At 34.4% G+C, this 15511-nt stretch overlaps 2 protein-coding genes across 5 annotated transcripts in view; one reads left to right on the forward strand and one right to left on the reverse strand.

Moving 5' to 3' along the window:
* The window catches only part of LOC117343945, an 82719-nt gene extending 77171 nt beyond the window's left edge, over nt 1–5548 (reverse strand). The window contains exons 1-4 of the mRNA XM_033906514.1: nt 5400–5548; nt 2465–2536; nt 1896–2052; nt 1203–1384 (exon numbers count right to left, since the gene is read on the reverse strand). Coding sequence (XP_033762405.1) covers nt 1203–1384; nt 1896–2052; nt 2465–2514 — 389 coding nt within the window. The 5' untranslated portion in view covers nt 2515–2536; nt 5400–5548. The remainder of the gene's footprint in view (nt 1–1202; nt 1385–1895; nt 2053–2464; nt 2537–5399) is intronic.
* A 135-nt stretch (nt 5549–5683) lies between these two features.
* LOC117343610 (plexin domain-containing protein 1-like) overlaps nt 5684–15511 on the forward strand; it is a 150848-nt gene continuing 141020 nt past the window's right edge. For all 4 annotated transcript variants that reach the window (XM_033906045.1, XM_033906046.1, XM_033906043.1 and 1 more), the window contains exon 1: nt 5684–5784. In XM_033906045.1, the coding sequence (XP_033761936.1) occupies nt 5697–5784 (88 nt within the window). In that variant the 5' untranslated portion in view covers nt 5684–5696. The remainder of the gene's footprint in view (nt 5785–15511) is intronic.

The following is a 15511-nucleotide window of genomic DNA, read 5'->3' on the forward strand; positions in this document are numbered from 1 at the left end:
AGATTCAGATAGCCCCTTGGTACGTATCAACTTTATATGTAGATTCAGATAGCCCGTTGGTAAGTAACAACTTTTTATGTAGATTCAGATAGCCCGTTGGTAAGTAACAACTTTTTATGTAGATTCAGATAGCCCGTTGGTAAGTAACAACTTTTTATGTAGATTCAGATAGCCCGTTGGTAAGTAACCAACTTTTTATGTAGATTCAGATAGCCTGTTGGTAAGTATAGATGTAGATTCAGATAGCCTGTTGGTAAGTATAGATGTAGATTCAGATAGCCTGTTGGTATGTAACAACTTTATATGTAGATTCAGATAGCCCCTTGGTAAGTAACAACTTTATATATAGATTCAGATAGCCTGTTGGTAAGTATCAACTATATATGTAGATTCAGATAGCCTGTTGGTAAGTAACAACTTTATATGTAGATTCAGATAGCCTGTTGGTAAGTAACAACTATATATGTAGATTCAGATAGCCCCTTGGTAAGTAACAACTTTATATGTAGATTCAGATAGCCCGTTGGTAAGTAACAACTTTATATGTAGATTCAGATAGTCTGTTGGTAAGTAACAACTTTATATGTAGATTCAGATAGCCTGTTGGTAAGTAACAACTTTATATGTAGATTCAGATAGCCTGTTGGTAAGTAACAACTTTATATGAAGATTCAGATAGCCTGTTGGTAAGTAACAACTTTATATGTAGATTCAGATAGCCCCATGGTAAGTAACAACTTTATATGTAGATTCAGATAGCCCCTTGGTAAGTAACAACTTTATATGTAGATTCAGATAGCCCCTTGGTAAGTAACAACTTTATATGTAGATTCAGATAGCCCGTTGGTAAGTATCAACTATATATGTAGATTCAGATAGCCTGTTGGTAAGTAACAACTTTATATGTAGATTCAGATAGCCCCTTGGTAAGTATCAACTTTATATGTAGATTCAGATAGCCCCTTGCATTGGTAAGTAACAACTTTATATGTAGATTCAGATAGCCTGTTGGTAAGTATCAACTTTATATGTAGATTCAGATAGCCCCTTGGTAAGTATAGATGTAGATTCAGATAGCCCCTTGGTAAGTAAGAACTTTATATGTAGATTCAGATAGCCTGTTTATGTTCAGATTCCGACCTCACATGCCCTTGGTTTGATATGAACATATTTTGATCCAGAACTTGAACCACTTTGTTTACCTAGGCTTGTCTGTGGCGATGGTGGATCGACCTGTGACCCGATTCTGTCCAACACCACGTTCATTTAAGATTGACTCAAGGGCAAGCTGGTCAGCCTCAAAATCTGGCAGACTCTCTCCGTCGGAGTCAACATTGTCATGTGTAAATTTTGTCCCTGGGCGCGTCACCTCAAATTCTTGTACCTGAAACACATTGTTAATTGATATTTACAAAAATATCAAGTCAATTAATCAAATCTTATAAAATAGAAAATGACGCTGTCTACAATCCCATGTTTTGTTATAGAAGATAGAACTGTAATGATTCATCAATACACGGATATTCTGATATCAATTTTTAATTCTCACAACACATAAAGGGCCGTACATGAGTGGCAATTTGATAAGATTCTGTTTGATTTTTATTCTACTTAAAATCAAGTCACAAGTTTAAGATTATGTTTATCACATAACTCAAGTCACAAGTGTAAGATTCTGTTCATCACATAAACTCAAGCCACAAGTGTAATATCAGAGGGAATGGGGCCAATTATTGTCCCCAAAAAGCCCTCAGAAATAGCCCTGTTTTTATCTTGATTTGTATTTCATTGCAAAACCAATGTATCACAATTTAATATGCCGATATTATTGTATCGTGAGATTTCTGATGAAATCTTGCTCTGGTTATCTTATCTATCATGAACCAGTTTAATACCTTAGTGCACGGTTTCTTCGCAGACATTTTCCCCATCTCAAACCTGTCCTGCCAGTCCTTGTGAAGCTTATTAAAGTTTGGGGCAGGGCGTGCCTTGTGACAAGATCCAGGAGTGGAGGCTGCTTTTTTAGAAGCTTTCTGTGGTAAAGGCAATCGGCTAAAAATAAAAGTCAAAGATGATGAAATCAAGTACACTGAGTATTTGACTTGTAATTTAAATGACCTTGAAAATTAATACAGGGCAGAACAGCACCATCTTGTTGATACAAATGTCGGATATTTCAACATTTAAGTTTTTACTCATTTTTGGAAACCAGAGACGGAAGGTTGTTGTCCGTTTATAATTTCTGCCGGAAGCCTCTTAAGGCTTATCTCTTAAATATACACAAATATTTCACGTTGTTTGCTATTAAAATACAAACCTGTTGTGACACAGTCAGGAACATGCAAACTTTTGTATGGCTTCTGCTGATTTTTTATATAAAAATCATCATATATATAAAATGCTAACTTGTGTATAACCATCCACTGTATATAGTACCGTATATCGTGTATCAATTAGACTTTACCTCCTGCTGACTGCAGTCTTTCCATTACTTCTTGTCGATGCCTTCATCATTTTTTCTTATCTTTATAAATAACTGTAACATAAATTAAACAGTTATATCAGATAGCCATATCTATGTACACTACAGTAACGAGTATATATTGTACTATGTAAATAAGTATGAAATTACATACTTGTATATATTACATTGTAAATCAAATCTACCAAAATCACTCAAAAATTGTTGACAAAGAGGATTAAAAATTCTTCCTTAAATTCTTATAATTTTTTTTTTAATTCCTATACATGGAATGATGTCACAATTGGGGTGTTAGTTATGGTCTCAGAAATTAAAACCAATTTAGTCAATATGGCTTTGACATCCAAATGTAAACATTTAAACCAATTATCTTTGTGAAAATATTGAAAATAAAAAATCAAATAAATGCATTATTTCCTAAAACCTAGCTTATTTACTTTCTTTTTGCCTTATTATATATTTAAAGAGTCTGTCATTAATCTAATTTCTAGATGTCAGTTCATTTGGGTTGGCTTAAATTTATTTTTAAAGGGAGCATTATTTCCAACATTACATGACACTTAAAAAAATATCAAACTCAAAATATTGCACATATATTTCATAATTTGATTGTAAATTGTAATTCACTAATAATCCTTTCAGTAATTAGATAACACCATGTACAGTGAAAGGTAGATCGAAAACTTGAACAAATTAAATAATATCCCAATAGGTCATGAGTGAAAACATGTATTTTACCAAGTTTCTAAAACCTTGATAAAGCATGATTTTCAAAAACCATTCTTTTAATGTATGATTGGGACAGCCTGTGTTCTTATTGAACTATAGCTACCACCATGACAAAAGAATTTAGAAGATTATTTTCAATCACTAAAAAATCTTATTTTACCAAGTTACTGAAGGCCCCTACCACCAGGTATATCCCAAAGCTGCTGGAACTCTGTCCTGGTGCCCTCCAATGATAAGGTATGAGAGATATAACTACCAGGCACTGGTCTAACCAGGTACAGGGGTACTGCCATACTTAACTTACATGCTAAATTGAAATTAACACAAGACAGCAGGAGTCACTCCCAAATCCCTTTATTCTGACTGGCCACCTAAGGGCAGAGTACAAAGGTCACCAAACACTCCCCTTTGTTTGTAATTCCCAGTCCTTAGGGGCAGTTGACACCCTGCTGTGACAGGGTCAGAAAGGAAAGGATGTACTCCATATAATTTAAATATAATATGTCTCACCTGTAATTACCTGTGATACTGACCACTGTACTGACCACTATGTAAGTGTGTTGGCACTCTGAAGTATACAATCAGGTCTACATATACTAGTTAGTTACTGGTTTACTGCCCACATGACTGCCCATTGCCAGACTCCCTCTAGTAGGGTCCTTGTTTAGTATATGCTAGATGTTCCATTAATTACCTGTTTTACTTCTGTGATGGATATCTAAATACTAGCTAATTATTACCTCTAAACCAGTACATTTGAGGGAAGCTGATTGTCGCAGAGAGTTTATTTATTTTTCAATTATTATCTTAATTGCATATATATATATATATTTTTTCAAACACACATTGAAATACTAATGATATAGATCTATATAATAACCAAATTTATGGAAATGACAACTAATAACCTCAAATATCATAAATTGTAAATACATGGCAGTGTTGAAATATTATATGATTAGGATTATAGTTGTAAAAGAGATATACATTTTCAAATGTTATTTACCTCGAGCTCCCTATCTTTATATGAAATTCTTATTAATGATTTTTCTGGATAGGTTTTCTATAGTAGTCCTGTTGGGGGGGGGGTCTAACATTATGGTAACGTACATATACCCTCAATACTAAAATGGTCCTTCCCTTTTTTCACAGAATAGTCCTACTAAATTTTGATATTGATGAAAAGTTTATAGTCGTTTGCTTTCAGTTTCCTTGATTTCCTTTATATATAAAACTTATTATCTTTTATTTCACATTTACAATTACATAAAATTATTGTCAGTAGATATGAAATTCTGAATTAAAGTTTGATATTATATACACCACACCAATTACATGAGAATTATTATTGTCTGTGACGTTTGTTCCTATTTCCATTATTTTCTTGTTTATTGTATACATGTATATTGAATATGATTGAAATGAAAAAAAAAGAAAGATTAAAATAAGTAACAGTTTACCAATATGTTTATTGAACGAGTATCTTATAAAGAAACAAACAATTTATATTAGTGGCTACCTAATGGTAATACTTCAAATTTTATAGGTACCATAGTTATAAATAAATTAATTTATGTGTGGGTTGGTTGCTCCATATAAAACAATGTACCTTCCCCAATATATCGTTTTATAAAATCAAATCATATAAGAGTACATATAAATGAGATAAACGAGTCGGGCACCTGTGATCTAGGCAACCTAGATGAAACATTTACTGTATTATGAGGTTATATATATTAGAAGGGAGAAAACTCCATATTGACTAAACTTTAAAATGAAAATTTTATAGCAAAAGACCAAAAACTTTGCAAAATATGTTATCAAAGGATGTTTGTCAATGCCATACCCATAAACAGATAAGAAATATTGTGGAAAACACAACATAACAATTTATACATCCAGTAGATTGTAGAAACATTACAAACTGTGATTACCCTACTCCCTTTCATTTTCAAACATGATGCACAGCTGTTGTGTTGTGTATGTGGGATTTCAACCAAAAACAAGACGTGTACATGTGAAGCGTAGATTTCAATAGCTGGTCCGTAAATACTTTATCAAGAATGCAACGGCTTTCCAAACATGATAAATTCTTAAATGCCGTACGTCGTGCGTTCAAAATCATCAAAATATACGTAAACAGACGCGCATGATCACAAATGATTTGGTGAAACAGCACCCAACTTACCAGCGTTAAATCTCAAAATATATCACCACATCAACGTTCCTTGCAATGCGCTTTCTTCCTAATCTTCCAGAATATTACAAATATAATCTTAAATTTTCATATCTCCCCCCAACTATTCAAAGTGCAGCTTGTGTATTTTGCAGGCTCTCTTCACCATCAAATTTCCCGGACGGTTGCGTGTGTAAACATGGACCAATCAGAGGCGACCAAAACAAAACATTGCCCTAAATTTGGAAACTCTCGGGGTTTTTCGGGTCATTCCGCGAGAAATTGCGTGAAACTATTTGAGATACAAACATGGCGCTGATGAAGTTAGTTTCACCTCATACGCTAGTGTATTTATCAATATTTCTATGTATTCTTGTGGATTTAGGATACTCCGAAGGTAAGACTTTCTTTTATAACCAACATTAAGTGATGTTTTGGTCTGTCTGCCTGATAATCACTCCCTCATCGCAAAATTACCTGAGGGAAACATTTTTTACCTGTGACAGTGTCTGCCAACAGTGAGCACTAAACAGTGGTTGAATGGTATTCTACACCAATAATTTATTCATTGCTGATCTCTTACATTTTTTGAAGTATAAATACTATGTTATCTTTAGACTACATGAAAAAGAATGAACGCATGAATTTATTTCAGAAACATTGAAATGTATTTTGACTTGCATTGACAAAATTGACAGCTCGCTGTCACTGTTACGAAAGCCGGGTTCGCTGAAGCGGAGATCTGTGTACCTTACGTATACCAGACACGATCTCAAATCATGCAAATCTAATTGTTTCTCCCCGAAGATATACTTATTTCAAACGAAATGGGTATTAACCACAGGCTAGCTACCAATCATATTTCTTATCTCATTCGGTAGTGTACACACTTAAAATTCATTTGGACAAATTTTATCAAATCAAAGAGGATTAGAGACTCCTCTTCCAGATTCACAGTTACTCATTTAATTAGCCATCATATAAGAATCATGAATTGGAAATCAACAGTCGTTCATTGAATTTTAATCTGAGAAACATTCCACCAGTTACTAGAATGTCTCGTCATACATAGGCCCATATGAATGACAGTAGTGTAATTGATTCTACTCAGTTTCAATAAGGATGTAAAGTAAATGAGATTACACATTATCCAAAGGTCATGAAGATTGTTAAGTTAATATGTTTGTCACATTTATGTATCTTTATTTGTCAGTCAGTTTGTTGTTCAATGTCTGTTAAATGTTGTTATTCCATCACCTCTATGGAAATGATCAATACAACATCGGAGTGATTCCTATATACATATTTATGTGCATAGCGCTTACAAATGAACAGTTCGTGTGTAGTCTCCATCTAAATATTTTATGATCTTGTATTTTCCACCACTTATGAAGCGGGTGTCATTATGAGGTTTGTGTATAGCTATGAATGATGGTTGTTTGACGTAGAAATTGATTTCTGACGAGAGAGATTTGTTGGTAGTAACTAGGTTACTATAACAGCAACATTCGGAGATCTCAGCCTCCGAAACTTGGACCTCCACTTTCCCTGTAAAGGGTATTGATTAAATGTCAAGTCCTCTTTCTTCTGCACTTGCAGCTTTTGTTTTATAGAAAAAATCTATGAAGTTATAGCGTATTCATTGCTAGTGATTCCCAAGTTTTCTTCTTGAGGCACGTCATAATCCTGGTCCGTCAGCCTTGTAGATATGAAACTATCCAAACCATGATGGCATCTTTAGTAAAACATCTCCACAATTGTAAAGGGTGTTATTTTTAGAACAAAATAATGCAAAGCATTAAGACACATTTTCTTGTTAAATCTTCTGTCAACAATTGAGGCGTGTATTTGCATAGGAAATATTTTTCAAAAAACAGAAGCAACTGTGTATGCTATATTGTATATATAACACATTCATATGTATTTACATCATAAAACATACTGAGTATAAGTAATGTTGTTTTGACCATTGTTGTAGTGGCAATTAACTTGGAAGATAAACAATCACCAGTGATAATAACTTGTTAGTCGTTAGTCAGGCCACCAGTTTTATAATAACTTGTTATATTTATAATTAGTCGTTAGTCAGGCCACTAGTTATATAATAACTTGTTAGTCAGTAATGAGGCCACTAGTTATATAATAACTTGTTAGTCGTTAGTCAGGCCACCAGTTATATAATAACTTGTTAGTCGTTAGTCAGGCCACCAGTTATATAATAACTTGTTAGTCAGTAATGAGGCCACCAGTTATATAATAACTTGTTAGTCGTTAGTCAGGCCACCAGTTATATAATAACTTGTTAGTCAGTAATGAGGCCACCAGTTATATAATAACTTGTTATTCAGTAATGAGGCCACCAGTTATATAATAGCTTGTTAGTCGTTAGTCTGCAGGCCACCAGTTATATAATAACTTGCATTGTTAGTCATAAGTCCGGCCGAAATGATAACTTGTTAGTCAGTAGTGAGGCCACTAGTTATATAATAACTTGTTAGTCAGTAGTGAGGCCACTAGTTATATAATAACTTGTTAGTCAGTAGTGAGGCCACCAGTTATATAATAACTTGTTAGTCAGTAGTGAGGCCACCAGTTTTATAATAACTTGTTAGTCAGGCCACCAGTTATATAATAACTTATTAGTCGTTAGTCAGGCCATAGTGATAAATTGTTAGTCAGTAGTGAGGCCACCAGTTATATAATTTAATAACTTGTTAGTCGTAGTCAGGCCACCAGTTATATAAGAACTTGTTAGTTGTAGTCAGGCCACCAGTTATATAATAGCTTGTAAGTCAGGCCACTAGTTATATAATAACTTGTTAGTCAGGCCACCAGTTATATAATAACTTGTTAGTCAGGCCACTAGTTATATAATAACTTGTTAGTCAGGCCACTGGTTATATAATAACTTGTTAGTCAAGCTACTAGTTATATAATAACTTGTTAGTAAGGCCACCAGTTATATAATAACTTGTTAGTCAAGCCACTAGTTATATAATAACTTGTTAGTCAAGCCACTAGTTATATAATAACTTGTTAGTCAGGCCACTAGTTGTATAATAACTTGTTGGTCAGGCCACTAGTTATATAATAACTTGTTAGTCGTTAGTCAGGCCATAGTGATAACTTGTTAGTCAGTAGTGAGGCCACCAGTTATATAATTTAATAAATTGTTAGTCATAGTCAGGCCACCAGTTATATAACAACTTGTTAGTCAGGCCACCAGTTATATAATAACTTATTAGTCGTTAGTCAGGCCACCAGTTATATATAATAACTTGTTAGTCAGTAGTGAGGCCACTAGTTATATAATAACTTGTTAGTCATAGTCAGGCCACCAGTTATATAATAACTTGTTAGTCAGGCCACTAGTTATATAATAACTTGTTAGTCGTTAGTCAGGCCACTAGTTATATAATAACTTGTTAGTCAGGCCACTAGTTACTTAGGCCACCAGTTATATAATAACTTATTAGTCGTTAGTCAGGCCAAAGTGATAACTTTTTAGTCAGTAGTGTGATCATGAGGGCACAGTGTTTGGAAGGTGAAGTTGTAGCTGGAAGAATCAGATAGGCCACTGTGGTATTGGGTGATTGAGCATCGATAAGTTCGTATTAGATTACCTAAACACACAGAAAGCACTGGAATTGGATTACTGCACATTGCCTCTGAGCTGATTCTATAGCTTTAGTGTAACAACTATAGATTGTTGTGTTCTTAATTGTGAATTTGTCTCCGAAAATAATTGTTTCATAGTCATTCAGTTGTATAAGCTCATAAGGTTTCAGAATGGTAACTTTCAATTATTTGAAAAGTTCTACGCAAAATGTTGATTTTTGTAACTTGAATAAAAATCAAACTAGAAAATGTTATTAAATGACAGAGTGTTATCAATATTTTGCAATTTAATTCAGGTTATGTTTCTCGAGTTGTGTGTTTTGGTGTCAAATTGAAGTGAAATGGTCCTTGAGACGACATAAACTGGTCACTGTACAGAGGGTTCCAGATTCTAGGGTAAACTTGCTGAACATGACCAATTTTAATTGTCAATGTTGTATGAAATATCACGTTTCACCATGTTTACCAGGAGATCTAGACCTGTCCTGAAAATTGGGCCCGACTGTTGATAGGGTTGTAGTTTTATGTAATAGGGTTGATAGGGTTGTAGTTTTATGTAATAGGGTTGATAGGGTTGTAGTTTTATGTAATAGGGTTGATAGGTTGTAGTTTTATGTAATAGGGTTGATAGGGTTGTAGTTTTATGTAATAGGGTTGATAGGGCCGTAGTTTTATGTAATAGGGTTATAGTTTTATGTAATAGGGTTGATAGGGCCGTAGTTTTATGTAATAGGAGATGAAAAATGCTATGATTAGACTGGTACTCAAACCACCAAACTCCAGGCGCTCGAACCATTTCAACTATATATACCTCGCCCTTGGCATTCAGCCTAGTTAGTTAGACGCTCGCTCAAAGTTACCATTTCTGCTACCTGGACAATTGGCATTCAGTCTGTAGTTAGTTAGACGCTCGATCTAAGTAACCATTTCTGCTACCTGGACATTGGCATTCAGCCTGTATACGTAGTTAGTTATATAATTAGACGCTCAATCTAAGTAGCCATTTTTGCTACCTGGACATTGGCATTAATTCAGCCCATGGCTATAGCTAGTTCATGGCACTCGCTCTAATTATATAAGTAACCATTTGCTCACTTTAAGCTACCATTTCAGCTACCTGGTCACTGGTATATATTTAGCCCATGGCCAGTTCATTAGATGCTCACTTTAAGTTACCATTACAGCTACATTTACCTGACCACTGTATGTGATAAACCCAGCAAACTAGTATATATATAATGAACAAAAGCTTGGCCAGACTGGACAAACTTCCGGCTTGGACAGGAGTCTGGCTACATAGAAAATGTATGTGATCATCATTATAGGAAATTGATTTCTGCTGACAGTGATCTGATGCTTGTTATGGCTTACGTTATCGGACTTCTTCACACATATATATCTACACTGTGAACACCTGACTGACATCACAATAAATGCACTGTAAGCCGGTTAAAGGTGTGTCATAAAGGAGTCATGCTTCAAATCCGGTAACTCACAACCATATGACCATGATTGGACCATGATCATCATACCTATATATAACACTGTACATGTGTTCTAGGTTGTCATTTTAAAGTTAATCAGATAAACTGACACTCACTACGATCAGCCCACCCTGTTGTTAAACATTAAACAGATGGAAGTTATAATGTCACCTTTTAAATTTTAATTCTGGCATTCCTCGACTTGGTATTCACAAAAAAATATGTACATAATTGTGCGCTGAAATGTGTGTTAATATAATATAGAAATCATACGATTTAATTTGAACCAATTTATTAATGTAAAATTCACTTTGGTGTATATGCATATGGACAACATAAAACTGATGTGTGCGACTTCATATTCTATGCGGTTACACTGTGCATTTTTTATCTCAATTAAAGGTTGCATAATACCTGGTAGATGTAAGGTCATATTGTCAAGGTCACTTAGTGAAAGTTCAAGGTCATAATGTTCAACTTATTTAATTAATTGCAATTGTAGCAGGATTAATTAACAGCATTATTATTAATTGATAGAACTTTCTATGAAATATTGAGAGACATTGTAGATTGATTTGGATTTTATAAGAATGAATAATGAACTTCACCAATTCATGGTAAGATAGTGATCATGGTGCGGCATATATATTTATAGTTGACTCAGATCTGACACCATCTCGGAATGGTAGAAGGTAGGCTTAACTTCTTATGTAAAATTTGTAATAAGGATTTCTGATTAATTCTATAAGGTATACAAATCTATTATGGGAAGTGATTAAAAAAATATGGCATTGTTTTATGTAATGTGCAGGTTAATGATCAGGATTAAATGTAACTTTAATTTTTGAGATGCACCGATTGATCTGTTTATTTTTGTGAATGTTTTTGAGTCTAAATTATTTAACGTAATTGTGTTCTTGTATGCAGTGTTAAGTTGGTGTGACCCTTGAACAACATCAGAATCAAAAGCTGGTAGCCTAATTACAGCTATATACAAACAATGATATGAATATATTCAGTCAGAGGCCAAAGGCCGGCTGCTCCTGAGGAGTGTTGACATTATGGGGCCAACAAGTACCCAATATCCATCTTGATATGCTGCTTGTCAACTGTATCAAGAAGATTAAATCATGAATATTGTCAGAATATACGGTCAGCTGACTGGCTTCAGACTCCCCACCAGATAATACAATCTATATTCCTGGAGCTGTGATGAGACTTAGCATTAAGACCATAGTGTCAAGTCAGCCTTCCTCTGAATATGAAAACTATTTATTCTGACAGTGACATATTTCTTCTCATGAATCCAGATCTGGTTAAATTATGTGGGTGACAGTTCTGATGTCCTCGTACACAGAACTTTTTTCCCCTGTACACAAAACATTTTTTCACTACACAGAACATTTTTCCCCTGTACACAGAACATTTTTTCACTACACATAACTTTTTTCCCCTGTACACAGAACATTTTCCCCTGTACACAGAACATTTTTTTCACTACACATAACTTTTTTCCCCTGTACACAGAACATTTTCCCCTGTACACAGAAATTTTTTCCCCTTTTTTTCAGGGAAATATCTTAATGATGAATGCTCAATAAATAACTCAGGCTTTGAACCCTGATTATGAAATTACACCTGTTTTTGTTCCTAGGTGTTTTAAGAGATCTAATTGACTATTTTTGGCATTAATTCATATGTGAAAAGATGAATTTGAATTCAATTTAATTCCTATAATACCAGTATTGGATATATTCTGTTAATTAGAACTTATCAATAGCCCTATATCAGATTTATCTGCCATTTCTTTAACAGTATTATAGCTAGGTAATTTATTTACACCCCATGGGCCTCTTGTTATTACATATATATGGGTTTCCTCTGTTTTAAGCCTTTTCGTATATAAAGGTCCTGGTATTGCCATGTCATGACAGATTAAAATTCATATTTTTGTGTGTATTGCAGATGATGTAGTATTTAATTTCATACTGTATTGTTTGGATCCGCTGACAAATTGCCGCACATACTTGAACACAATGGCACATACTGACATGATGATAGATATATATCTACAGCACTTGAGATTGTCAAATAAAAACTAACTTCTTAATGTAAAGAGACAAAAAAAAGTGATATCTGTGTAATAACTTTTAAACGCTTCAAAATTTAAAAGCCAATACATTTATCTTGTCAATTTTTATATGTAAGTTAAAAATACAGTCAGTCCTAGATCAAATTCTTCAAGCAGGGAATTTGTTCAATGGTGTTCAGCGGCGTTGTGTGTTGATGCTCATGTTACTAAGTCAGTTGATTATTTATATATACTCTGAGGAACTGATTTAATCCATTTGATCAGCACAAATATAAGAACACAATATTGAAACACACAGGAAAGAAATATGTATTGTGACAAGCGATTTTGCTGCTGAACATTTTTAACTGTTGAAGGATTACCAGTAACACATATATATTACAACTTTGTTGGACAAGCATTTTGCCTACATTTTGATTGGTCAGTTTTGAAGTCCTAGCAAAGTCATTCATCAGTATGAGTCATCGTATATATATGTGTCTCAAGTTACTTAGGTCTGAGGTAAACTCATAAGTAAGGCATCAAAAAAGGTAATCATCTTTTGTGGAGTTTTAATTTGTTTGAGGTAAACGATAATTCATCATGAGTTAGGCATCTTGTTAATCACATCAAGAGTTAGGCATCTTGTTAATCACATCAAGAGTTAGGCATCTTGTAAATCATCTTAAGAGCTTGGCGTCTTGTTAATCACATCAAGAGTTAGGCATCTTGTTAATCACATCAAGAGTTAGGCATCTTGTTAATCACATCAAGAGTTAGGCATCTTGTTAATCACATCAAGAGTTAGGCATCTTGTTAATCACATCAAGAGCTAGGCATCTTGTAAATCGATCACCTTAAGAGCTTGGCGTCTTGTTAACCATATCAATAGTTTGGTATGCTGTTAATCTCATCATAAGTTTGGCATCTTACCCATGAACAGTTAGGTTCATCTTGTTTGGAGTGGTCAGTTAGTCATCTTGTTTGGAGTGGTCAGTTAGACATCTTGTTTGGAGTGGAGTAGTTAGTCATCTTTTTTGGAGTAGTTAGGCATCTTGTTTGGAGTGGTCAGTTAGACATCTTGTTTGGAGTGGTCAGTTAGACATCTTGTCCTGAGTCCACAGTAAGATAATCATCCCGTTTGTAGTTATTAGGTCCAGGTGCCATACATCTGTGGGTAATTTACAGTCTTACTGATGTAATATGGTCTAATAATGTCTCAATAATTTGTCTACATTCATTGAGTTCCCCTTTATATTGATATTATTGTACGCCATAAATTGTCCCAGACTGTACTAGTACTGTATCAGTTGTGTCTCGACCAATGTCTGATACTGTATATCATATTGATTGTCTCTATAAAAAGGGGGAAAAAATGTGGCTAGTATTTTGTATGGCTATAAGATTTGTGAACAGGTTTTTCATTTCACTACGTCCTGATAAGAAAATATGTGGTTTTGTTTGATAAATTTGTCTGGTATTTATTGAGTGTGTTATTGCTTGGGACTCCCTCATCAGTACAGTTCCATATAATGAATCCTAACTGTACATTTCTCTATTTCAAGTTTCTACATGACTAATGCTTAGCAGTGTATCTTACAAGGTCAAGGTCATTGCTTTAAACATCATTGGATAACACCTAGGTATCAGTCCTGTCTAAATTACTGCAATACATTTCCTAAACAAATAAAACACAAACAACAATATGGGAATGTGAGAGAAGGCCTATCTGAAACAGCTGCTGTAATGCCTTTAAAATATATACATATATACTCATGATAAAAGTCAAGTGAGGTGTTTCTTTAAAATCTGTCTCTCTTGCTTTTAAATTTACTTACAATGATAAGTGAGGTGATTTCAGTTTCCCTTTAGTTGATTTTCCTTTTCTCAATAGTAACATCCCAGCTTCCCCAGGCCAGCTGTGCTATATATATATACAGGGACTTGCATTGTATCCAAGTCACTAATAATGAAGCGATGTCAAGTGCTGATGCATAAATAATTACAACACAGGGATTCGAAAGATGCAAGTAAAAAAAGATTCTGGGAAAGTTTTATGGCCAGCATCAGGACCTCATTGTGAAATATTTTACTTCCTTGTGTAATAATAGGAAGTTTGATGTATTGCTGTAATGCCTGTTGTTCTGTTGACATCAACTTATTGAGGTCAGTTAACCTGTATCTGACCAAGTCAGGATGCCAGTCATCGGTGGGCTTATTCTTCTGAAACACCTGGACTCCTAAGCTTGTACACAGATAATGCAATACATAATAAAAGTTTTTAGCAATAAGTAAATTTATTTGAAATTATACTGATTTCAAAAAGTGAAAAATGACAAATGACAAATCAGAAAATTTTCTCTCAAAAAACGAAGACTTGAATTGCGTGATATAGTTGTACAAGACTACATAAACGTGTACATAATTGTCAGACAGTGATCTGTCTGTCTGGTACCCAGGCCTAGGTATGTACAGGCCTTCTAGTGCCAGAGGGCAGTGATCTCCTGATGGTGTCCAGCCGGCCAATTAATGGTCAGGAATAAAATAAGAAAAGTAAACACTGCCCTGACCATTTACTAATATACTGTCAAACTGGATTGAAATTGATAGGAGCTGGGGATGATTACTGGTGGAGAGGCCAGTTTAACAGGATGGGAAGAACATATAATGAAGATGTATTTAAGAGTCTTAATGGTTTTCCTGTAAGATTGGATTTGTATGCGTATCCCATAATACTCTGATTAGAGTGTTATTTTCCTATTGTACAGTATCACAGGGCAGTAAAATGACATTCAGTACCCCTCTAGTTTCTAGGTATAATGTATAATCCATGGGCAGAAGGCCTGGAGTTGGAGGAATTTTCAATGGTGAGGGCCGCTTTAAAGGAAATTATGGTACTATATAAAAGTCTCCCTGATCAAAGGGACTGTAGTGTATAGGACCCAAATAGG

Source organism: Pecten maximus, chromosome 15 (assembly GCF_902652985.1).
Source record: "Pecten maximus chromosome 15, xPecMax1.1, whole genome shotgun sequence".
Classification (NCBI taxonomy): domain Eukaryota; kingdom Metazoa; phylum Mollusca; class Bivalvia; order Pectinida; family Pectinidae; genus Pecten; species Pecten maximus.